Below are 26,035 nucleotides of genomic sequence, written 5' to 3'. Positions count from 1 at the left end.
TTGAGTAGACGGTTAATAAATTTAACAACTAAATTAACATAAAGACAGACGTACGTTTCGGAATTTTCTGTATGTAATAATACAATTTTTCCTCATCAGTGCCTCATAGTTCTACGAAATTATTGAATTTACAAACTCATCACGTGTATATCCACTCCACCAAAATTGCAAACAAGAAACTAATATCTAACTGAACGTAACGGTTACTCTTGTGAGGATTCACAGATCAAGCCATTACTGAAGGTATTCATAGATTTCTTTCTTGTTATTCTATTGAAATACATATACAAATCGACATTTATAGTTGAATCAACAATTTCCGAAATTTTAAATTTATCAATTGGTTGATACTGACTCTCTAATCAATAAATGATTACATCAAATTATAAAAGTTGAATGAGTCTTCTTGATAAAGGATATTTAATATAAATTAAATAATTTGACAACTTTGTGTCTAATCCTTCACAACAATATATCTGTATGATATATTTAGTTTGTTTTTGTCTTGGAATATATTCCAATTCTAAAAATGACAATTTACATAATCACCCAATAGAAAATTCAAAATGACTAAAACTGTACAAATTGAGTAAACGGTTAATAAATTGAACAACTTAATTAACATAAAGACAGACACTAAGTTTTGGAGTGATTCCAAGTCATCGATCTAAATTACATTTCTACTGATATGACTGCAATCCCAATTTTTCTCTTGTTGCTCAGATTGTGTTTCATCTGTTTTGTCAGTTGAAACTTGTAGAACTTTCTCTTTAGATGAAGAGATGAGATTATACTCTTTCTCCCTCCCAATCGCAGATTCCGGTTCTCCCTCTGAACCTAATAACTCGTTATTGGAATGTGTCTGCGATAGTAAGCTCATCTCATCTTCTTCGCTTATCGTTGCTCTGTAACAATAAATTTGAAGTTTAGAATCCAGTTCTGTTTTTCATACTGACTCTCTAAAACAATCTAATTCTTAACCTTATTGTAAACTCTTAGGACTTGGATTTGTTCTCTAAAACAATCTCATTATTAACCTTATTTTAAACTCTTAGGGCTTGGAATTGTTCTCTAAAACAATTTCATTATTAACCTCATTGTAAACTCTGAGGAACTTGTACTTCTAAGTAAATATTGAACCCAGAATTTGCGAGTTTATGTAAGGAAAGCAAATTCTCAGAACTCTCTTTCCCTGCAAATACATTTTGCAATTTCTTAGTGAATATGATAAAATGCATATCTCATCTCTTGAGCAGTTAGCTCAATCACATCCTCAATACTCTCATGCTTCATACTCTCATGCTATCGAGTCGAATCTTTCTCAGAAATCATCGACCAATTTATGTTTCTCCATTTAGATGGAGTACAAGCGAGCTCTTACCTGAAGTGTGTGTCACATTTGACTGCACTTCGTGGAGAACCTCAAACCTCTATTTACTTCAACAGGGTCTCGGATATTGAGAATTTTCTTGTGATAATTCTCCTCATTTCTGTTTATGATAATGTCTCGTACCCAATTACTTCTCTCGGATTTGTTGGCCTCTGATCAAGTTTGGTTACTCGTACTTGGCTCTATGACGTCCAACAAATCATTCATCAAACAGCTCAGATCTTAGACTGTCGATCCAGATTTCGAATTTGAATAATTCTCTGTAACATGGATTAATTTTAAATACCTGAGTTTTCTTGTACTCTAGAATTTAACCAAAAAAAATATTCTCTCAATTCTAATTACCTCTGTAATATGAATTGATTTTTGAAAACCTAGGTTTTCTACTACTCTAGAATTTAATCCCAGGAAAATATTCTCTCATTTCTTATGACCTCTGTAACATGAATTAATTTTTAAATACCTGGGTTTTCTAATACTCTAGAATTCAATTTCAAAAAATATTCTCTCAACTCTGATTAACTCTGTAGCATGAATTCATTTTTATATACCTGGGTTTTCTAATACTCTAAATCTCTAATATTCTCATAACTCTAATGTCGACAATTTCTCGTCTCCCAGATCTCTAATATCTCGAAAGGGAGTTTCGTCTAATGTCTCTAAAATTTCTCTAGCATCTTTCATCCAGTCTCTTAGGTATCACTCATTGATACTGCTCTAGTCAGCAAAATCAAGGAAATGACAATTATTGATTGTACGAAACGGACTTATATTGGTTCTGACAATTCTCTCTTTCCTCGTATTGCATGAAACGTCTATCTTCTGCACTTACGGAAATGATGGAATCTGAATCTTAATTCACCAATGGTTTTTGTTTGATTTCCATTGGCTGCCATTTCAATTTCAGGATTAATGAAACAAAAATATTCATATTATGTATTTTAAGATTTTTGTGCATTATATGCTCTCTTAGTACATCAACATCTACTACCATCTATAAGATATAAAATTTTGTTTCCTGCTTCTGAATTGCCTCATACGCACAGCGATCTGATACAATTCGAAACAGGACTATCAAGTTTTCAAGCAGCACCACCTCGTACATGTACACCTTACTTCAAAAGTGGTATCACGCACTGCAATGAATACCTGTTGCGTTAGGTATGGCCATTGTACATGTACGGGATGAATATTTGAATCCTATAATATCCCTAGCTTACAAACAAACAACACGGCACAGTAAGCATTGTATGAAAGAAGCCCTGAAATATTGATTATCACAAATCTTACCATACTGCAGTTCTTGTAGTTTAGTGAAATAAATAATTCTCCAAATTTTTCAACAAGTATGATGAATCTATTCTCTCAAAATATCTGAATCTCTGGGTTATGTATGTGGAATGTGAAATATCCAATTTCACATGCTCCAAGCGATGTATGTATAATCTCTAAATCTACATCCAAACTTCTAGGTGTTGTATGTGAAATCTCTAACATTATCTAATCTAAAAAAGACAGTATGTTAGCCAAATCTCTAAAGTTAACATAATCTCAACCTCTGAATGGTTTAAGTGAAACTCTAAAATGTTCTCATCTAAACCTCTCAAATGATGTATGTACATCACCTAAATCTCTCAAACGGTGGATGTGACATCTCTCGTTGACGATGAATATGTAAAATCTTTACATTTACATCTCAAATGACTTATGTACATCACCTAAATCTCTCAAACGGTGGATGTGACATCTCTCGTAAATGATTAATGTGAAATCTCTACATTCATATCATCTGAATCTCTCTAAATGATGAATGTGAAGTCTCCAAATTCACATCATCTAAATCTATAAAACATGTGTATAGTAAAGTATCTCATTTCCCTAAGCATCAACGGCCAATAACCGTTAAGAATCAAAGTTGATTCCTTCCCTGATAGATAGGTAAACACATTATTTCCCAATACCGTAAAAACTGTATAATAGGAATTCTCTATTTCAGCAATGAATATGAAATAAATCATTTTTATTCACTGAACTAAATAAAATACCTCTAGCCTCGTGATTAAGTTGAAATTCAACTTACCTCAATTGATATTTTTCCCGTTGTGTACACAACAGATTTTCAGAATTAGTGTTCACCTCGTTGCGCAGTTAAGCGTGCATTGGAGCCTATAACTTGTTGGATTTATAGGTTTTGCAGAGGATTCACTAATACACCGTTTAGGTTTTATAGTTTAATATAATCTCTAGTATGTCTCTCTCCGAGCAAAGCTCGATGTCGAATAGTCTCATCTCTTAGGTTAGACCTCTGTCATTCGCTCTTGATCATTGAAGATCTATTCTTGTTTTTTCTCTCGATAGCCCTCGATGGCCTCGTCACTTCGCAACGCCGCGGTGGTGAGATGAAGTAATAATACGAATGGGTAGAATGTAATGTTGGTTGTCTCTCGTAATTTGTTCGGATGAAGTAATATTCTAACATGTACCAATTTGCACCGGAATATTGCAAAAAATATTTTAAAATTTTAATTGTCTTTTTGCCCTCATTGATTTGAAAACGGTCACATTATTTATTGAAATCTCCAATCCATTGATTTGCATTTAAATTTCTGCCAGTAAATTTTCCTATCATAAAATCATTTGCAATCTGTCCTACATTGTGTTCTAATTGTGCTGGCTTATTGTCAATTAATTTCTCTAGAAGTTCTTCCAAACTTTGCACTGAGCCAGTGCCAGTAAGTAAGTAATTAGGTAAATACTTATTTGTAGAATTTACAAATTATGATACATCATAATATCTATATAAAACGAAACAAGAAAAAAGAAATACATACTGTCTGCAAAAGGGATACTTTCGACAGTATGAACAGATTATGAGTAAGTTCCCAGGAACTATTAGATTTCACAGAAAAATCAACAAAAATCACACTCTAGAGCTGAAAATATATATTGAATTTGAAATAGAGTAACCATAAAAAAAAATCATAATCATCAAGTGAAGCCAAACATAATGAAACAGAGAAAAAAATCGGGAAAAAGGGGCCCTGATGCGTACCTATACCCTCACAGAATCAACCATGGAATGTATCATCCAACAAAAACCTCCTATATATATATATATATATATATATATATATATATATATATATATATATAACTTAGATGCAGTAATGGTCGTGATTTATACAGAATGATTTCTAAGGGAATCGACCAAGTTTTACACCAAAAAAATACTCTGTTTTCTTTGCCGAGCTTTCGGATTTTATTCAATCCATCCTCAGGGCTTCTACAAGATATCAACAAAAATTATCAGTTACAATAAAAAGAAAAAATAAACATAAAACTGTCACAATGGTACATACAGTCATCGATAAAACTTGATTAAAATGAAAAACAAAAACAATTGAAAACATACTCACTGAAATCGAGGTTAAGGTGTCAACAAATATAAACTAATCATTAAGTAATTCATAAATCTAACAAAAATAAAATTTATTTAGTTTAATAGTATTTTTTTGGTGTAAAACTTGGTCGATTCCCTTAGAAATCATTCTGTATATATATATATATATATATATATATATATATATATATATATATATATATATATATATATATATATGGGCAGAAAAAAAAAATATCCCTACTAGCACAGCTTACCCTTGGCCTACTGGCCCAGGTAAACTGGGAAATAACCCCACGAAAGTGTGTGTGGAGCAAAAAAAAAAATATTGTACGAGAACGACCTGGTAAAAATATTTGTAGAATGAAGAGCCGGAGCGAGCAGTCTCCGATGTCGAAGCTTCAAAGTATGGACATCGGAGCGGAATTTTATTTTATTATAAAGATATGGAGGGGTTTTATAGAGAATAATTGAATGAAATAATGAAACAGAGTGAAACTACGTTTTTCCATATCCAGCCAATCGCAATCAGAGCTTATTTATCACCGGTTGATATTTCCTAATTCCTACACTCTTTTTATACGTAGAATCAACTGAAATAATGAAGAATAAAGGTTTTAATTTGTAAATCTTTCGTTTTGATGAATTCGAGTTCTCAAAGTTCATGGTCTTCTGATAAACACTATGTACACTTTTGGAGCAACCGGAAACAGTCTTATAATTCTACGTATTTGTAGAATCGAAAATGAAAAAGGGTTTTTAAAAAAAAACTTTTTCTGCAGAAATATTTGAAAAAAATATGAGTCCTTTGCGTCACCTTTTGTCACAGGAATCTCATTAACTCACGAACCATTGAGTAAATAACCGAGGTAAGGCATATTACTGAAATTTTCATCAAATAAGCTATCTAATGATGCAATGATATACTGGGTGTGCCATTTGAAATAGAAAGTAGTAGTCTGTTTCCGGTATAACCAGATGTTGTAGAGATCTGAAAATACTTTAGAGTGAAAGGCCATTGTCTCACATCCCAACCTGCAAATTTTCAGCACAAAATTATGATTAGTTTTCTATAAATGCCTAATAGGCCATCGCGGTGAAAAGTACTATGTAGTCGGTGCTGATTGTCAAATCATCATAATTTAATTAGTTCTATGGCATTTTATGGATATCTGAAACAAATTGCCATAGCAACCATGAAATTTTTCTGAAAAAGTGACCTACGTCAAAAAGTTCCACAGATAAATGATGACAAGTGAGGTATTTTGAAATCAGAATTTCATAGAGATCATGAGTACGATATAAAAATTGGGCATTCTCACTGAAAAAGATAGGTTGGTATGGTGTTTCTCCACTTTCTTATGCTCTAAGTGCTGTCGATTCCGACAAAAATTGAATCATTCTCCTTGCTTCAAATTTACAGGAGTTATCGACCGATCAAGCACTATTCAGCATTGACTCACCCTATATATAGACCCAAAATCTCATCCCGATAATAGGCTAAATTCATTTGATGGCTATGGATTTAGACCCTTTTAATTCTGTTTTCGTAATTATTGAAAAAATAAATTCGGAAACGAATTTTGGCAGAAATTTTATCAAGTATTAATAAAAATAAAAATAATAATCGTCTTTATTGTATAGATTGTTGAAAAACAATTCGTTTCGTCAACATCCAATTAATCAGAATCTATTCATCAGATTCCACTGAAATTTAGTATGTAGATATACTCACATAGTCAAAAGTCTTGGCTCCTCCTATCAACTCTCAACTTGTTGAATATAACATGACAATTTTTGTATGTGGAATCTGCACTTCTTTATCACTTAAATGAAAACAATCAACAAAAATGTTCCTTGTTCGGGAGAATATATAGATGTATTCGAAGTTAATAAGTTGTCAGCGAATAACGAGAGTTGTAATATTGAGAATATTCCGTGAAAAATGACAGGACATCCAATTTCTCATTTTGATTGGCAAGTATAGTGCCCGGGAATAAGCTTTATCGAACCACCAGATTGCGCAATATTTCACGGTTTATAAAGTGATAGTCGACGAGAAAGGGTTGGGAAAGGTCCATTCAGACTAGATTGCCTCAATTTCGCCCGGGAAGTTGTACCTTTTCAAGGCGGATCGATAATGTGCAGAGGTGTATAATATTCCGTCGCCTCTTATTATAGTTGAACGAACAATGGCAGAAAATATTATTGAACAAATCATTCTATATCTGCGCAACGAATTTGGGGCTAATTTCATTAATCAGGATGATAACGCCTTACACGAAGGGCTCAAAATATCGTTAAAAAAACAATATCTAGAGAATGAGCTGGCCAACAACTTCAGGTATTGAGATATGCCTGGAAATTCCATTTAATACTTAATTCGTGGGATGCCTAGCTGTATTGGGCAGTTGATTGAAAGAAGAGGTGGTAATACGGCTATTGATTCAGTTTTGGAATAGCTATAATTAATAATAAAAAATAGATAATCGATAAATTGAGATTTTTTCTATTATGTCCAATTCCACATAAAGCAAAAAGTAACAAAAAAAGATTTTTCTATCAAATATATTCCAGTAGAAATAGAGGAAAATATTCATCTCATTTCCATACATAGACTGTTTATTTCTTGAGGTACCTAGGCGGCAAGACATTTAACGATGTGTCATTCATCGATGGAGTTATATCTAAAATTCAGACTGGACTGAAAGGTCGACTATAGTGCCAAAAATACTAGGTTCGAATCCTAGATGTTGTACATGTCTGGTGATGGTTCAGGCGGCCACTCACGAGACACCCATGTTCGAGCGTTCGGATCATTTTAAACCCGCCACTCACGAAGCGTTTTTTCGAGCGTTTGGAAGCAGGCGTCCAAGAGATTCCAGTCGGGCAGTCAAGTTCATTCCCTGATTTACAGTCGTGCGGTCGTGTCCCGAGCTGCCCGACTGTAAAATTATCCGAACGCTCGAACATGGGTGCCTCGTGAGTGGCCGCCTTTATGCCCGCCACTCACGAAGTGTTTCTTCCAGTGGTAGCTAGCGTCGAAGAGATTACAGTCAGACAGCTCGGGACACGGCCGTACGACTGTAAATCAGAGTATGAACTTGACTGCCCGACTGGAATCTCTTCGACGCTAGCTACCAAACGCTGGAAGAAACGCTTCGTGAGTGGCTGGCATTACAGTCGGGCAGCTCGGGACACGGTCGCACGACTGTAAATCAGAGAATGAACTTGACTGCCCGACTGGAATCTCTTGGTTGCCTGGCTTCCCAAAGTCTCGAGCAAACGCCTCGTAAGTGGCGGGCATTAGGTTGGTGGCTAATGACCGTAGCAGTCGATGCCTTCAACAAAATAAAAAAACTCTAAAATTCAACTATGTATATCCTAAGACAAAACAAATGCAACACCAATAATAGTGCATAAATTTTTTTATGAAACTTGATAGGAATGTTTCACTGGTTGTGGTTGTTCGAAACGTCATTAATTCAAAATAATCTAGGAGCGATGAAAAATTGGACGTTCAACTTGATAAATTCAAAGAAAAAAACCTTTAATTCCAATTTTTAGTTCCCTCCGTCTAATAGATTCAATGTGAGGACCACTGTGAAAGAAATCGTCTAGAATCTTAATTATATTGAAAACGAAAGTAATTTTAATATGTTTTCCTACAACTGCTATGAAAAGTAGAGTTTTCCTCATAGCTTACTCAATTTCTCATACTTATTTTTCACGACACTTTGCCCGCACCCCGCTTGGTAGACCAATGAAATTGGGCTTTTGAGTCGTTTCTATGGAAACGCAATAAATTAGCACATACTGTCAACGAAGGCCATTTTGATTTTAATCAAATCCATTATTTGAATTATTGAAATTTGTGCAGTTATAGGAAAAGTATAGTGTGCAACATGTGGAGAAAGTTGGACTTTCCCCACTTGTTGCACAATATACCATTTTACTACAAATATTTTTGAGCGCTCGTTTATTGAACAAGTAATATTTTTTGTTAATGAACAGAACTAGGAGTCTGTAAATATGACCGTTACAAATTTTGTTTTCCTGATGATTTAAAAAAACTTCCAAATCTATCGAAATGGAACTTGTCATGGATTGATAATTAAGTTCCTTATAAATGATAATCTTAAAGAAATAAAATAATTTCAAAGATCATTATTTGTAACGAATGAAAATTGAATCACTTCTCTCATTTATAAGAAATAGAATTCATAGTTATGGAACAAGACATGCGTAAACTGTTATATTCTGGTTATAATGATATAGAAAGAGTATTTGAAAGAACTACAAATATATCTGCTCGTTGCGAAAATTCGAGAACCTGTCATTCAAAGAAACGTTTGCATTTAAAGGAAACTCAAACTCTACAACAATTTTCCCTAGAAGCGGACGGAATTGAATATTGGATTGACGAGAAACTTCAACTCAAGATAATTATAGAGATACGGTTAACATTAAATCCAAATTGTGGAAGCATCAGGTTAGTCGAATAGATGTTCAGTAACAACATGAAATACTCAATCAAATAAAACCACGTAATTCACTTCCAAAAACCCTTGGGTTATTGATTTCAAGCCCTCAGAATTGATGAACCGATTCCACAGGCGTACAACTTTGCTTCCGTCGTTATGATCCAAAGTATTGTTCATCGCTGGCCACTACTTTCTCCCACCTCTCGGGCAGCGTACGAAAAACGCGTTGAAAAACTGGTCATCTTTTGAAGCAATCCACGAATAGATTCAATTTTTTACTTCTTCATAAGACCGGTGCTGGTCAGCCAGGCCGTGTGGCACTGATCGAAACAAGAGATAGTCCGAGAGAGCAACGTTTGGAGAATACGACGGGGTAAGAATTCCCATTTCAACGTTTCCAAGTATATCCAACAAATCTCGTCCTTGCATTCAACTCAGGAAATAGGGATCTTGGCTTCAGGACTGCTAATAGGGTGAATAATACACTCAGTTTCAACTGTCAACGTTTCGATCCTACTTGGGATCTTCTTCAGGACTGTAAAAGTATTTATTAAGAATTATTGGACAAATTAACAATCTGGTTACAACAATACGAAAAAAAAAATAAATTACACAAAATCATTTAAAAAACGGTCTTATAGGCTTATACTATACTTCTATATACAATCATCAATAATAGTGAAAGACAAGAAATGACTAGGATTCAGGTGGAATTAGGTTATTTTCTTTTCGATTTTTTATTATATAATTATTATGAAATGAATCATACTTTTTCCTCCACGGTACGAATAAATATAAACACTCACCAATTTAGTCATATGTATTACGATGCGGGTGGAGTTGTTGAATTCCATTAGACCTATGTTGAGGTTTTCTATTTCGTCAATAATCTTATTTTTAATAGTTGGTTTTTGCCACGAAACTTATGCGGTTGTTCTCTTTGCTTGGCTGATATGATACTGGTGTTTTGTATTCGAGTATAAATATGTTATCATTGGATTTTCAAACATGTTCTGATGAAATTCTTACGGACACGAATTCATTATATTTATTTGATTTCTCTTAATAAATTGTTGTAAATTATACTTAATTTTTGAGTATCTGTTCTAATATTCATTGTGTCATGTATGGAAATGTGTATCATTTCACTGATACATCTTTTATGATAATTGCATTCTTTATCCAAAATTTTCACTTCATCAAAGTCCAAATTATGATTTTCTTGGAAGTGGTGCACAGCTAGAGCGGTTTTCTCATTTTTGTCTATATTCTTTCCCTGGCAATCGTACTTATGTTGACGTATACGATTTTTTAGGTACTGTTTAGTCATGCCCACATACGATAGGTTGCAATCTTTACAAGGAATTTGGTAAACCAAATTAGATGTCATTAATTTCGGAACAGAGTCTTTTAATTTTGTGTATATGTTCTCTAGTTTTGTGAGTGGATAGAAAGCAAGCTTGATGTTAGATGCTTGATTTTTTATCAAATTACCAACTTTTTCCGATAAACCTTCAATGTATGGAAATTTATAATAGATGATTCCATCTTTTTCCCTCCTTTCTGTATTAATTCTTGTGGTCTCAACAAATTTGTGTTTATAGGAATGCATAATTTTATTTATTAGCTTTCTGGGGTAATTGTTCTTTCTTAGAATACTTTTTATTTTCATTTCATTCACTGGCCAAAATTCTCTACTGCTGAGACTGTAACATCTAAAACATAGGTTCTTTATGGTATTGTTTTTGTGGATTTGTGGGTGGTGTGAAAAGTAATTGAGAACTCGGTTGGACGCAGTTGCTTTGGTATGCCAATTGGTCAAGATTGTTCCATCGTTTTTTCTGATAAGCTGGACATCTAAAAATGCTATTGAATTATCTACTTCCTTTTCTAAAGTGAATTGAATGCGTGGATGGAAAGCATTGAATGTCTCGAGAAATTCATCAATTTTGTCATTTGGAACAGCTATGAACGTGTCATCTACGTATAACTTCAACACTGGTATCACAAATGAAAGTTTTTTAACGCATTTAGAAATAAGGTAATTCATCACCATGTTTGCTAAAGTAGGACTCGCTGGGTTACCCATCGCAGAGCCCTCAATTTGTAAATATATTTGTCCATTAAACACAAAGTAACTCGATTCGAAAATAAAATCTATAATCCTACATAACATGGTTTTATCTAATTCTGTGTAGGCTGATATATGTGACCAGTTCTCTTTTATGATTTGCAAAACTAAATGCTTCGGTATATTGGTGAACAATGAAACGACGTCCAGTGACACCATCACATAGTTTGGGGGCAGTTGCACTGTCTTTAAGAATTCAACAAGTTCCAAAGAATTTTTCACATTATAGTCAAAAGTTGTAGTCCAAGGAGATAAAATTTGGTGAATAAAATTGGATAAGTTGTATGTGGGGGAATTCAAACAACTGACAATTGGTCGCATGCTCAGATTAGGTTTGTGCGTTTTTCTCAGTCCGTACAATCTTGGTGGTAAGGAGTTGTGTGTTCTGAGTTTTTTCATTGTGGGTTCACTTATCATTTGTTGGTTAAAAAGGTCTTTAACTAAATCGTTACTTTTTGTTTGAAAATTTGAGGTTGGATCTCTGCGTAAAGTCCTATAAGTAGTTTCATCATTAACTAATTCACTCATAGCTGTCATGTAATCATCTTTGTACATAAAAACCGTACTGTTTCCCTTGTCTGATTTGGAAACCATGCATTCAGGATGATCCTGAAGAAATTTTTTTGTTGCAATAAGGTTTGTTAAGAATAAGTTGTTCTTTTTGTTGTTTCTCTTCATTGCATTACAATGATTTGTAGTGATGTTTGTAAAGGAGGATCTGAGGTCATTTTTTGCTTCCTCAGAAAAATCTGATTGACTATTCAAGATATATTCGAAGTCTTTGATTATGTTGATGTTCAATCTATATTTGGAACCTGAGTGACACGGGATGTTGAATTTTGGACCTACACCAAGAATTTGTATAACCGATTCAGGTAATTGTACGTTCGTATAATTAAAAACTAAATTTTTTTTGGTTTCCAACCTGAATGTAGCCCTTTCATCACACAAATATTGAATTTTCTTCAAATTGTTTTTCTTAATTAAATTAAACTGTCTGTCGTATGTCTCCTGTGTTTTACGAAAAAATGTCGTGGAGACATCTGCGGGTATTCGATTCTCAATTTTAGCCTTGATTGATGATATTTCTTTTTCAAGTCTTTTCAACTTCCACAAAATAATTTTTATCTCTAGATTTAAAACTGACTTCTGAAATCTAATTTTGACTTTTGCAATATCGTTCGTATATGGACTTTCCTCTGCGTATAATGTGTCAATACATTTAATGTTATTTGCAATATGCTTGGGTGAAACGTTTTTTGTTCTACAAGTTAACAAATATATCCTTCGATTTCTCGCCAAAGCTAACCTACGATTGATATTCATCCAAGATTTCAACAACCCAACAACATCATACCCGTATTCTGTGGTGATGTTATGAAAAAAGCCGGTATCAACTTCCATATCCAACAAATCTCGTCCTTGCATTCAACTCAGGAAATAGGGATCTTGGCTTCAGGACTGCTAATAGGGTGAATAATACACTCAGTTTCAACTGTCAACGTTTCGATCCTACTTGGGATCTTCTTCAGGACTGTAAAAGTATTTATTAAGTATTATTGGACAAATTAACAATCTGGTTACAACAATACGAAAAAAAAAATAAATTACACAAAATCATTTAAAAAACGGTCTTATAGGCTTATACTATACTTCTATATACAATCATCAATAATAGTGAAAGACAAGAAATGACTAGGATTCAGGTGGAATTAGGTTATTTTCTTTTCGATTTTTTATTATATAATTATTATGAAATGAATCATACTTTTTCCTCCACGGTACGAATAAATATAAACACTCACCAATTTAGTCATATGTATTACGATGCGGGTGGAGTTGTTGAATTCCATTAGACCTATGTTGAGGTTTTCTATTTCGTCAATAATCTTATTTTTAATAGTTGGTTTTTGCCACGAAACTTATGCGGTTGTTCTCTTTGCTTGGCTGATATGATACTGGTGTTTTGTATTCGAGTATAAATATGTTATCATTGGATTTTCAAACATGTTCTGATGAAATTCTTACGGACACGAATTCATTATATTTATTTGATTTCTCTTAATAAATTGTTGTAAATTATACTTAATTTTTGAGTATCTGTTCTAATATTCATTGTGTCATGTATGGAAATGTGTATCATTTCACTGATACATCTTTTATGATAATTGCATTCTTTATCCAAAATTTTCACTTCATCAAAGTCCAAATTATATTTATTCGTACCGTGGAGGAAAAAGTATGATTCATTTCATAATAATTATATAATAAAAAATCGAAAAGAAAATAACCTAATTCCACCTGAATCCTAGTCATTTCTTGTCTTTCACTATTATTGATGATTGTATATAGAAGTATAGTATAAGCCTATAAGACCGTTTTTTAAATGATTTTGTGTAATTTATTTTTTTTTTCGTATTGTTGTAACCAGATTGTTAATTTGTCCAATAATTCTTAATAAATACTTTTACAGTCCTGAAGAAGATCCCAAGTAGGATCGAAACGTTGACAGTTGAAACTGAGTGTATTATTCACCCTATTAGCAGTCCTGAAGCCAAGATCCCTATTTCCTGAGTTTCCAAGTATGTCTTGACCAAGTATGTCTTGACAACTTTCGCAATATGAGGTCGAGCATTGTCATACATTTTATAATGTCTGTCATTGTATTGCGAATGTATTTCAATACTCGACTCAAACGTATTAATTGCGTCCGATAACGGTTGCCTGTAATTGTTTCAGTCAGTTTTAACTCATAATACACTACGCCCCGCTGGTCCCACCAAAACATGAGCATGACATTTTATCCGTGAATATTCGGTTCAGCCGTCGATGGGGAAGCATAGCCGGGATATCCCCATGAATTTATGAGCTTGGGATTATCGTAATTGTGATAATTTAGGTAACTGGGATGTATCTCAAACGAGGTTTGGATTGAAACTGATTTATTTTATCAGTAATAACAACAGATGTGAAATCAACAGATGTTCTACCTAAGAATTAAACTCACAACGTTACACCCTTACCCCTATTTAACAACTAATTTCATAACATAGCTATATATAAAATCAGAAAAGAAAATAATTCAAAATATAAGAAATGAAGCCATTATACATTTTTTCGAGGTCTTAAATTATACCTAGCAGGCGTCTCTTCTATTAGAGCGTCTACATCATTATTATTATCGTTTTCATTTTCCTCGTTTTTAACAGAAAAATCTATTTTGTCTTGTTTGTTATTAAATCTATCAGTTGAATTTTCGTCAGATGGTTCAGAGCCCATAATAACCTGATTTTTAATTTGATCAGAATGTCTTTTTTTACTCTTTCCATCTCTCGAAGACTCAACTTCGTACATTACATTTCCTACCTTAGATATTATGGTTCCTTCCTCCCAGGTCGATTTATTTGTTATGGAGTACTCTTTTACTAAAACCTTGTCTCCAGAAACAAATTCTCTTGGTTTTCCACCGTAATTTTGTATCTGCTTAGCTTGAGACCTTTCAATACTTAAGTTTTTATCGGGCATTAATAAGTCCAAACGACACTTGAGCTTCTACCGAACATAGCCTCTGCTGGACTTTGATTTGTTATACTGTGTTGTGTATTGCGATAATCAAATAAAATCGTGATAAAAAAATGTCTAAGTTCTGTCTTTCATAATTTGCCTTGATTAACGCTTGTTTTACTGTTTTTACTGCGTTTTCGGCTGCGCCGTTACTAGCAGGATGGTAAGGAGCTATAGTTAAATGCCTAATCCCATTATTTAATAAAAATGATTTGAATTCTGTGGACGCAAATGGGGGTCCATTATCCGAAACCAATGTATCAGGTAAACCAAAAGTTGAAAAAAGTTTTCTTAATTTAAAAATCGTACTATAAGCTAGAGTATTATTCATTTCGAAAACTTCCAACCATTTAGTAAATGAATCTATTACTACTAAAAATTTTTTATCATTTATGGGTCCCAAAAAGTCAATATGTATTCGTGACCAAGGGTTATTTGGACTAGGCCAGGGCGATAAGGTTGTCTTTTGGAGTATGTCCTTGAATTTACTGCAAATTTTACATGCCGCACAAATTTTGCAAATATCTTCATCGATACCCGGCCAATAAACATAAGAACGTGCAAGCGATTTGCATTTATTTATCCCCAAATGAGAACGATGTAACTCCCTCAAAATTGATTCTCTTAGAGATGTTGGTATTACGATACGATATCCCCAAAGTAAACACTCCTGTACAACATGTAATTGATCTTTCTTTTGGTAATAACATATTAATTTTGTGTCCTTTGCCTCAGGCCAACCGTGTAAACAAAATCCTATAATTTGGTTCAAAATTAAATCCTTCTTTGTTTCTCTAGAAATTACTTTGAAATCTATTACTAAATCTTCATTTAAATAAAATATGTGACTGTTATCTACTTCAATTTTATTTTGGACATCCACAGGTAATCGTGACAATGCATCAGCTATGCAATTATCTCCGGATTTAATAAATTTAATCTTAAAAAGATATGTTGCTAAAATAATGCTCCATCTTTGCAGCCTACTTGCTGCAAAAATGGGTATTCCTTTTTTGTCGCCAAAAATACTTATTAACGGTTTATGATCCGTCAATAATGTAAAAGATCTCCCATAAATATACTGGTGAAACTTGGTTACCCCAAAGATAATCGATAAAGCTTCTTTTTCGATTTGGCTGTATGCCTTTTCTGATTCCGATAATGTCCTCGAGACAAACGCAATGAGCCTGACATCTCCATTAGGAAATTCGTGAGATAGCACGGCCCCAATTCCTAACATACTAGCATCACTAGCTAATATCAGGGTAAATTAGAGTTATAATGAACTAACACGTTTGCCGAAACTAATTCTCTTTTAATATTTTCGAAAGCTTCTTGTTGCGGTTTTTTCCACTCAAAATTTTTATTTTTCTTTAGCAATGCATATAATGGAGCTAATTTATGAGAAATATTTTCGATAAATTTGGAATAATAATTTACCAAACCTAAAAAGGCTTTTAAATTTGTATCTGATCTTGGGGTTTCAACTTTACGAATTGCATTTATTTTTTCTGGCGAAGTATGAATACCTCGGCTATCAATTATGAACCCTAAATAACAAATTTTTCTTTGAAAAAAACCACACTTTTTTAATTGAATTTTTAAACCTGCTTTCAACAATTTATGGAAAATTAATCTTAATAATTCCATATGTTCTTTTTCACTTTCACTTGCTATTAAAATATCATCCAAAAAATATATATTCCGCTAATATCATTAAAAAGAGTTTCCATAATTCTTTGAAAAATCCCTGGACTTGAGGATATACCATACGGTAAGCGATTATATTGAAATAAACACTTATGGGTGTTAATAGTTACCAATTTTTTTGATTCATCATCCAACTCGATTTGCGCGTAAAAAAATGTCTAAGTTCTGTCTTTCATAATTTGCCTTGATTAACGCTTGTTTTACTGTTTTTACTGCGTTTTCGGCTGCGCCGTTACTAGCAGGATGGTGAGGAACTATAGTTAAATGCCTAATCCCATCCTCGTCGCCACTGTGATAATTTAGGTAACTGAGATGTATCTTAAACGAGGTTTGGATTAAAACTGATTTATTTTATCAGTAATAATAACAGATGTGAAATCAACATATGTTCTACCTAAGAATTAAACTCACAACGTTACAGTAATGAACACATTCTTTCGTCTCCAGTCACAAAGCGACAAAGAAATCTCTTCCGTCTTTGTCTTGCAAGCAGCTATTCACAAGGAAACAAACGCTGTTCAACATCGCTCGGCTTCACTTCGTACGGCACCTAATTTCCTTGATTCTGAATCATGTCTTTCAGGCGTTTCATAATGGCTGTTTGCGACACTTCTAATGATCCTGCCAATTCTTTTTGCGTTTGACACGAGACTTGATCAAATAAAGGTATGAAAAGACCGACGCGAACTGCGTTAGCGGAAACGGGAAAGGGTGCTATGCGTTAGATGCGGTAGTGGACAGATTTCATAGCATGCACACCAACGCGATAATAATGAGACAAAACTACTGTGCGAACTGCGAGAAAACACTGCAATTCACATGCGTTCTATTCATACCGATATGCACTCCTCCATATCCCGCCGTTCATTTCAATCTCGCAAAAGTTTCGTTCCCGTCTCGCTCCTGCAGTTCCGCGTCGGTCTGTTTATACCTTAATGTTAATGCTTCCAATTCTGCATCTTCGCAAACCTTCTCTCTTTCACCGCCATGCTGGTCTTCGACGTCAAAATTCCCGTTTTTGGTAGGTTGAAACCACTCTCGGCATGTTCTTTCGCAAATAGCGGACTCACGATAGGTATTTTAGAGCATTAGGTGAGCCTCTGCCGCAGATTTATTCATATGAATGCAGAAAATTAAAACCTCCCACAAATAACGAGAACTTGGCTCGTAAGCTGACATGTTGAATCAAGAATAAATTTATGATGCAGACAGACACAAATCGACTAACATTTCGATGGGTTGAAATTGAATCTAACACTAGACGCGTTATGGAAGTTTTGGGCAATGGTCGTAATTTAATATATAACGAATCTGAAAAGTTGAACCCAGCAGTTCGCGAACGCTTAGGGAATATTTCTAGTCAGTGGGATTACCTTCAAGAAAAGACCAAGGAAAAGAATGAAAAACTCAAAGAAGTTTCAAAACAATATGATCATATAATGGGCATCAAATACATCAACTTTTGGATGGGCGATATTGAGACCCTTCTGATAAATCAGGACATAGGGAATGCTGAATGCTGTAAAGAACTTGTTAGGACAACATAAGGTCATTGAGGAAGATATAGCAGCCCATTGGATAAAAATTTAAATTTTTTAAGTCAATATCAATGTTGTACTGATTAGGAATCATTATTTCAATCTTCACTTTTTTTATGGAACTAGTATGAAAAATCGAAATCAAAATACCTACTACGTGACCTGTCGATCCAAATTGTCGGTTTTCAGATCGTCAGTTTTCTCTCAGCGATCGTCAGGTTGAGATCTTCAGTTTAGAGGGGAATCGTCCAATCTAAACGACAGTCCTGAATTTCAAACCGTTCGGAATTCTATCCGTTGAAAATGAACGGGGTCTTCAGTTTCAGACGTCTTCAGCTCCAATCAAAAGTTCTGGATTGACGGATTTCATCTTTCTTTGTGAATACTCCCCAGAAATTCATAACGATAATAGTATTTTAAAATCAGATTTGGAAAAAGAAGCCGACAATATATACACCAGCGACAGTATTTTCGACATCGTATCGATTAAAGAAGAATACGAAAATATGGTTCTCCGTTACAGAAGAATTGATGAATAAGCTTCTCAAAGAAAGGCGCGATTGAAGGAAGAAAGGTTTACACATTCGATGTTTTTTAGGGATACTGCTCAGAGAATCGATGAAAAAAATCAACCGAAATTCAAAAGCGACAAAACACACCCGACGTTTAGATTTCAAACATCAAAGATAGAACAAATGAAGGGAATTCCACAATCTGGTTTTATTCATAAAATTAATGCAATTTCAACAAATTATTTATGTATTTTTTTATGTGTGATGTATTTTATATTGTAAGTATTTTTTTATGTTTCTCTGGCTATCAAAATGATAGTTCGCTGTTCCTTTTGATCAAATATATAATTACATTATGGATTTTTTGCTGAATGTCTGAATTACTGTCCTTGTAGTTTCGTAACCATGAAGTGCATCAGTCCAGATGATTTTCGTGGAGAGATATAAATTTCGCCTTGAATATGTATATAGATTGATACTCGCTTATTCGTTAGTAAATATGACTATATTTATCGTTTGACGCAGTGTTGTAATCCCCATGAGATATTCACGAAATTTCTTTAAATTTTCTCACTATGTCCTTTCGAATATCTGAATTATTGATTACTTTAACTCCCACGTCGGCCACACCTCGCCTTCACTATGGCAGTGAAGGTAAAATATGAAATCTTTCAGCATGAAATTTTCATGAATATTTCTCCTTTATCAGGAAGTCACTTATCATTTCCGAAATTGTAGATAATTTGAATGAAATTTTCAACGTACGCATTCAAATAATCACAAATGAGTTACTAGGAGCATAACCTTGTCAATTTCCTAATGTCAATCAATAACAAGAAGAATAATAAGCATAAGGTTTGACTAATGATACAAAATTATTGAACTTCATCGAAAAAAAATTCAACCACAAAATATTACATAGATAATCGTTGATTATTTCTGAAAACCCGTTTGACTTGATTGGATTATAAGCATTGCCTGAAGTTGAACTAACGTCTCAGAAACTGGTGATTTCAATTTGTTTTTCGAAGTCCTTTACCAAATCTTCAATAATTATAAATTTTCTGGTATTCAATTCACTATGAAATGTGTTAATATTTTATCATAATTCTCCAATTTGCAATCGCAAGCGGAAACTGATAATGCGAAGTTTAATCTGATAATATATAATTCCGCATTATTCATATATGAATATTTCTGCAATTTTTTTTTCAAATTACAACATTCTAGATAATGAATCGCAAATTTCAGCAGTCAGTCATTTTTCAGAATAATTATCGACTACTTGAAGAATTGTGTTTCTCTAACTGATCATTTTCTGCGATAGTAAAGATATTATGGGAATTATGGATTAGATTATTTGAAAGAAGTTGATAGCATTAATTCATTATCTAATTATGCATCAATTTTCATTCGTACAATAATTTTTCTTATAAAAATTATAAAATGCTGGGCTCAGATTCCATGAATTCATGTTGTAATTTAGGAATTGGAACTGGAAAAATACCACAAATTATTTGATCAGTTAAATCCTCAGGAATATACCTAAATTATTGGAACAAGAATTATAATTATGATGAGTTAATTATATTTTCAGTTTGTGATTGATTATTTTTTCAGTATATAATAAGTTATACGATAGATATAATGTAACTTCCATTTGTTATTCAACAAACACTGTAACAGTAAACAAGTAAAATGATTTATCTGTGCGATTCAGATTAGAGAGTAGGACGTCTGTTTCAGTGTTACCACAATTTGAAGCCGATTTTGCGAAAAATTCATTGAAATCTTCGACTATTTTCGTTGGATCTCCAGAAGGCAATGGATGTTGTGTATTTTACTCCTTCTAGTTATAGATATCACAATTTGCTAGACTTTTTTGTTTTGTTTTGTGAGATGTATATTTGGTCAGCATAATACTTTCGTTTATATTCTGTTATAGTGTAATCATATTTTCTCTTTAGTGCCTTATGTTCATTCAAATATTTAGGATTGACCTTGGAAATCGTGAAAAGTTTATCAAGCTGAGCATTTAGATGTTTTATTTTAGGGTCAAATTTGTACTTTGATGAATGCCTCATTTTGATGTCATACTATGGAAAGTTTTCTTCAAAAATTTCTTCATACTTTGAAGTAAAAGGAATTCATTTAGAGTTTATATCAGTTAGAGCACTATCAATACCATCGTCTCAATTGACATTGGTTAATTTATTTCGAATGTTCGTGAGTGAGCAGTTAGACGTGTAGGTTCACCAACTAAGACTTTAACTTTGAAATTCTCGAGTAAAGTTGAAAAAGATTTGAATAATTAAAGAACATTTCAAGAATTTCAATGTTCACAAATATTATATAGTAGTATTATCTGATAGTGTTCCCAAAATACTAGAAATTTGGATTATAAAAGTTTAATGAGTCTTCTTGATAAAGGATATTTGATATAAATCGAATAATTTGACAACTTCGTGTCTTATCCTTCACAATAATATATCTGTATGATTTATTTACTTTATTTTTGTCTTGGAATATATTCCAATTCTAAAAATGACCAATTTAATAATCAACCAAAAAAAAATTCAGAATGACTAAAACTGTACAAATTGAGTGAACGGTTAACAAATTGAACAACTAAATTAACATAAAGCTAGAGCAATCGGTACGTTTTTATATTATATTATAAATTTTTATTTGAAGCGTTACTATACCTCGCGTTTTTCACCATTTATACATAGTTTTCAAGTTAACTATTTGAATATCACAAGTAAATTTTTTCGACTATTTCTTTAATAAATTTGCATTAATCAACAAAATATTCGAATCTGAATCATAAATTCCAGAAATTTCTTATAGTAACTTGCAACGATTTTGCACGCTTCATTCCATGTTACGCTACTGGAATTTTCGAAGACGCGGTAATTTGTCATTCAATAGTAAATTTACCTTTATTAATGGTGAAACATCCAGTTTTTTTGGATTAATCTCATTTTGTTCAATTTCCAATACAGTATTATTCACAGTCTTCAAATTTCCTGTCTGATTTTTCTCGTAGTACCAACAATTTTTCTCAGGATGATAAAGTTTCCTTTTTTTTTCGATTACGCAGATTCGACATGATTTTTTTCTTCTTCATTCCGTTTAGGTCTTTCGTCAGAATTTATATTTCATCCTTTATCATATTTCCTATTCTTAAAACCAGATATCCTAATTTTCCAATCTCACAGTGAAGATCTTCGGTTCCCCGTAGTGTTTCCCTATCAGTTTTGATAACAACATAATTAGGCAGGCCAAATGCTATGTGTGTTCAAGTGTCAATTGATTTTCTCACTTCTAACTATAATTTTTCCCTTTTTTATTGCAAAGAACCTGCTTGATATTTGAAAGCTAAAGCATACCTAGCCAGTGACCATCCTCTATTCGTGAACGTTCCACAAAAATTTCTCTCCCATTTATTCGATTCTGATTCTATCGAATATTTAATCATCATGCAACTGTACCAATCTGCACCGGAATATTGCAAAAAATATTTTGAAATTTTAATTTGGTTTTTGTCCTCATTGATTTGAAAACGATCACATTATTTATCGAAATCTTCAATCCATCAGACCTTGCAGAAATGAAAATAAAGCTTATAGGGATATAAACGAAAACATAAAAATTAATGCCCTTGCTTGAAGATGAACTGAGACAAATGATATCTAATAATACGGAGGTAAAATTGAGTCAAGTTTTATGGAACTTTAAGGATATCTGAATTGCCATAGCAACCATGACATTTTTCTAAGAAAGTACCTACGTCAAAAAGTACCACAGATAAATGATGACAAGTAGGGTATTTCGAAATCAAAATTTCGTGGAGATTATGAGCAAGATTTAAAAATTGGGCATTGCCACTGAAAAATATAGAGTGGTATCGTGTTTCTCCACTTTCTTATGCACTAAGTGCTGTCGATTCCAACAAAAATTGAGTCATTCCCCTAGCCCAAAATTTACAGGAGTTATCGACCGATAAAGCACTATTGAGCATTGACTCACCCTATATATAGACTCAAAATCTCAACCCAATCAAATCTATAAAATCGATAATTCTTCTTGAATTTTCTATAGTTCCACTTTTGTGATTCTACCCAGAACTTTGATGAAGAGATAGAATGATCGGTTCAGAAAAAAAAGAGTGTTTTGATACAAATGTAGGTACCACACTGATCTTTCCACCTCCCAAATTTTTTTCAAATTTTCTTATATTTTGAGAGTTGCAGAATTTTTATTGTAGATAAAAGAACTCGAGAAGACTGCAGATCGGCTCAGCCACAAATATCCTAAGAATGCCGAACAAATAAATACTAAACTAGAAATAATACACGAGATGAGGAGTGAACTCTCAATGAAGAAAATGAACAGGAAGTATGACCTTACTGATTATTTTGAGCTATATAAATTTTGTGCAAACTATGATCATATAAAAGTATGGATGGACAGAATGATAGCAGATCTGAACAGCATAATATGCACACAGGAATTTCACAGTGCAGGGATCCTTGTGATAAGGTTTGAGGTGAGTTCTATTTAGTTTTAGAGAAATGTACGATAACTTGACTTTTTACTTGCTTGTTCCATGGGATCAACATTAGTTTTAGGGTCCGACTATCAGCTGAATTCCTTAATAGGCAAAATTCATTTGATGGCTATAGATTTAGAACCTTATAATTCTTTTTTCACAATAATTGAGAAAATTGATTCGGAAACAAATGTTGAGCAAAATTTTTCAAGTATTGTATAGAATATTAAAAAACAATTCGTTTTGTCAACATCCGATTAATCAGAAACTATACATCAGATTCCACTGACATTTTGTATGTAGATATACTCACATCATCAAAAAGCTTGGCCCCTCCTATCAACTCTCAACTTGTTGAATATAACATGACAATTTTTGTATCTGGAATATTCACTTCTTTATCACTTAAATGGAAGTAATAAATCAGCAAAAATGATCCTTGTTCGGGAAAATACAGGTGTATTCGAAGTTAATATGTTTTTAGCGAATAATAGTTGTAATATTGAGAATATTCCGTGAAAAATGCCAGGACATCAAACTGCTCATTTCGACCCGGAAAGAATAGTCTTCCTACATCAATAAGCATTATCGAACCACCAGATTGCGCAATTTTCGAATATTTCCCGGACTTTTCCTGGAACCGGCAGCGTTACCTAGAGACCAATACCTGGATGACCCAGATCAACGCCTGCCAGGCAGAGCTGTGACGAGCACTGAAAAAAATGGGTTGAGCACTAAGCACTAAGCACTCGAAGAAAAAGGGCTTCCAGCACCAAGCACTAAGCACCGATTTTCAAAAAAAACTCGCGAGAACTAAGCACTTTGTAAAATGTATTCGAAATTTCGAGCACTAAGCACTAAGCAATTTAGAAGGAACTGTTGAAAGTGAAGTTTTTTGATCGAAATACATATTGTTCCTATAAACATATGTAATAATTTGGACGTGTCATAGAAGAAATACAACAGGACTTCATAGAAGCGAACTGATTCAAAATAGTAAATTTTTGCGAATAAAAGAATGAGTTTATTATTTTTCAAAGATGACAATATACAGGGTGTTTCCTAAACATGCGGCAAAAATTCAGGGGGTTGTTCCTTGGACTATTCTAAGAATATTTTGTCCTTTGATGATTTTGGAAAAACCTATTTGTTTCGAAGATACAGGGCGAACAACATTTTTCATATTTTTAAAATTAATAATAGTTTAAATAAAAATGCGTACCGCACTGTGTTTACTAAGTAAGTACAATTTATTTTTAAATTTTTTTAACAACATTCCAATTACTAAAAACGGCCAGTTTTTTGACTAAAAATTGCTAATACATCACAAAACGAATTCAAATGAAAACCGTGTTTAATCTGTATTCCTTTACCATCTGCACTTATCAATTTTTAGTCAAAAAACTGGCCATTTTTAGTAATTGGAATGTTGTTAAACAAATTTAAAAATAAATTGTACCTACTTAGTAAACACAGTGCGGTACGCATTTTTATTTAAACTATTATTAATTTTAAAAATATGAAAAATGTTGTTCGCCCTGTATCTTCGAAACAAAGAGGTTTTTCAAAAATCATCCAAGGACAAAACATGCTTAAAATAGTCCAAGGAACAACCCCCTGAATTTTTGCCGCATGTTTAGGAAACACCCTGTATATGGGATTATCAAAATAAAAAATAACGGGCAAAATGAAAGACAACAAGTTCAAATTCTTTAAATTTGGATTTTGAATTTTTAACAAATCAATTCTTATTTGTAGAAAAATGTTTGACTATATTTGAATGAAAGTAAAAATTGAATTGTCACAATAATGAATGATACTAGTTAACCAACATATAGATTGAATATCAAATATGTAGCAGGAACCAGCATGGAAAGGACAAATGTGACGAGTTATTATTCCATACTCGAAAACTTATGACTTTATATTGTTGAGCTGTCGTTCAGCTTTATTATTTCGTCATAATGTCTGTAAATTATGAATTTTGTGCCAGAGATGATCAAAAACAATGAGGTTCGACTCGGTGATGATGAATTCGTGCTGAAATTCGATTCTGTTCGTTCGGCCGAAAAAATTATAGTTCTCGGAGAGATATTTCAACTTGAAATTTTCAGGATATTTTTGAATATCGAATGTCGCTGTTTAGTAAGTCGGAATCCGTCAAGGAATTCCGTAGATATAGCCGTTCAAATTTTTTTTCTGAAAATTTCGAAAATATCAATTCAATCTGAATAAACTGTTGCCTTTAGATGTTAAATAACAATTTCAAAAGTCGTAATGAATATGATGTGGATAGCTCAACCTGAAACATAAAAATTTCAAACAAAATATCATGAAAAAATTATCCACTATTTTCTTGATCATAAAACCGACGAGTTTGGCAAAACCATTACTAGTCTTCGGATGAATATGCATTTGCATAACTGCATATTCCAATGTATATTTCAGTTGAAGTTCATATTTTAATCTTTTTCGGTTTTAAATGCATATTTCCAAGATAAATTTGTTTTATTGTTTTTCAGGAACAAATCTAATAGAACCGTACTATGGGCAAATCCCAAACAGGTCTTATGACTTTCTATGACCTACCCAACCCGCAAATAATGCAGTATTCGGAGGAAATATTTATCCCAAATAATGACATTAACAACATCTGATAAGAAAGATAGTTGACCTGAATAAAATTTCATTTTGAACCATCAAACTTACTCAAATTATGAATGACTTGATGATTATAGGATTCTGTGCAGT

General features: G+C 33.1%; 3 protein-coding genes across 3 annotated transcripts in view; 1 reads left to right on the top strand and 2 right to left on the bottom strand.

Annotated features, from left to right (window-relative positions):
* Nucleotides 1-25,818, top strand: part of LOC123686188 (spectrin alpha chain-like) — a 42,721-nt gene extending 16,903 nt beyond the window's left edge. Inside the window, exons 2-3 of the mRNA XM_045626198.1 lie at nucleotides 23,000-23,281; nucleotides 25,807-25,818. Coding sequence (XP_045482154.1) covers nucleotides 23,000-23,281; nucleotides 25,807-25,818 — 294 coding nt within the window. The remainder of the gene's footprint in view (nucleotides 1-22,999; nucleotides 23,282-25,806) is intronic.
* LOC123686293 lies at nucleotides 10,311-13,613 on the bottom strand. The gene is made up of 2 exons (XM_045626344.1): nucleotides 13,211-13,613; nucleotides 10,311-12,939 (listed from the first exon to the last, which is right to left on the bottom strand). Exon 2 carries the CDS (start codon nucleotides 12,831-12,833, stop codon nucleotides 10,323-10,325), a length of 2,511 nt encoding a protein of 836 aa, XP_045482300.1. The 5' UTR covers nucleotides 12,834-12,939; nucleotides 13,211-13,613; the 3' UTR covers nucleotides 10,311-10,322.
* Nucleotides 14,331-21,199, bottom strand: LOC123686295 (uncharacterized protein K02A2.6-like). Its single transcript, XM_045626346.1, is given in 3 exon segments — nucleotides 14,331-14,959; nucleotides 14,962-15,027; nucleotides 15,030-21,199. Coding segments are annotated over 3 exon segments (1,695 nt in total). The 5' UTR covers nucleotides 16,210-21,199; the 3' UTR covers nucleotides 14,331-14,510.
* Nucleotides 25,819-26,035: the final 217 nt, after the last annotated feature.

The sequence above is a fragment of the Harmonia axyridis genome, chromosome X, assembly GCF_914767665.1.
Source record: "Harmonia axyridis chromosome X, icHarAxyr1.1, whole genome shotgun sequence".
In the NCBI taxonomy this organism is placed as follows: Eukaryota; Metazoa; Arthropoda; class Insecta; order Coleoptera; family Coccinellidae; genus Harmonia; species Harmonia axyridis.
The sequence above is the reverse complement of the archived record's forward strand: the minus strand, read 5'-3'. Positions and strand labels throughout refer to the sequence as shown.

Excerpts from the sequence above, each read along its gene's own strand:
- LOC123686293 (XM_045626344.1), bottom strand. The coding sequence starts at position 12,833 with ATGCAAGGACGAGATTTGTTGGATATGGAAGTTGATACCGGCTTTTTT.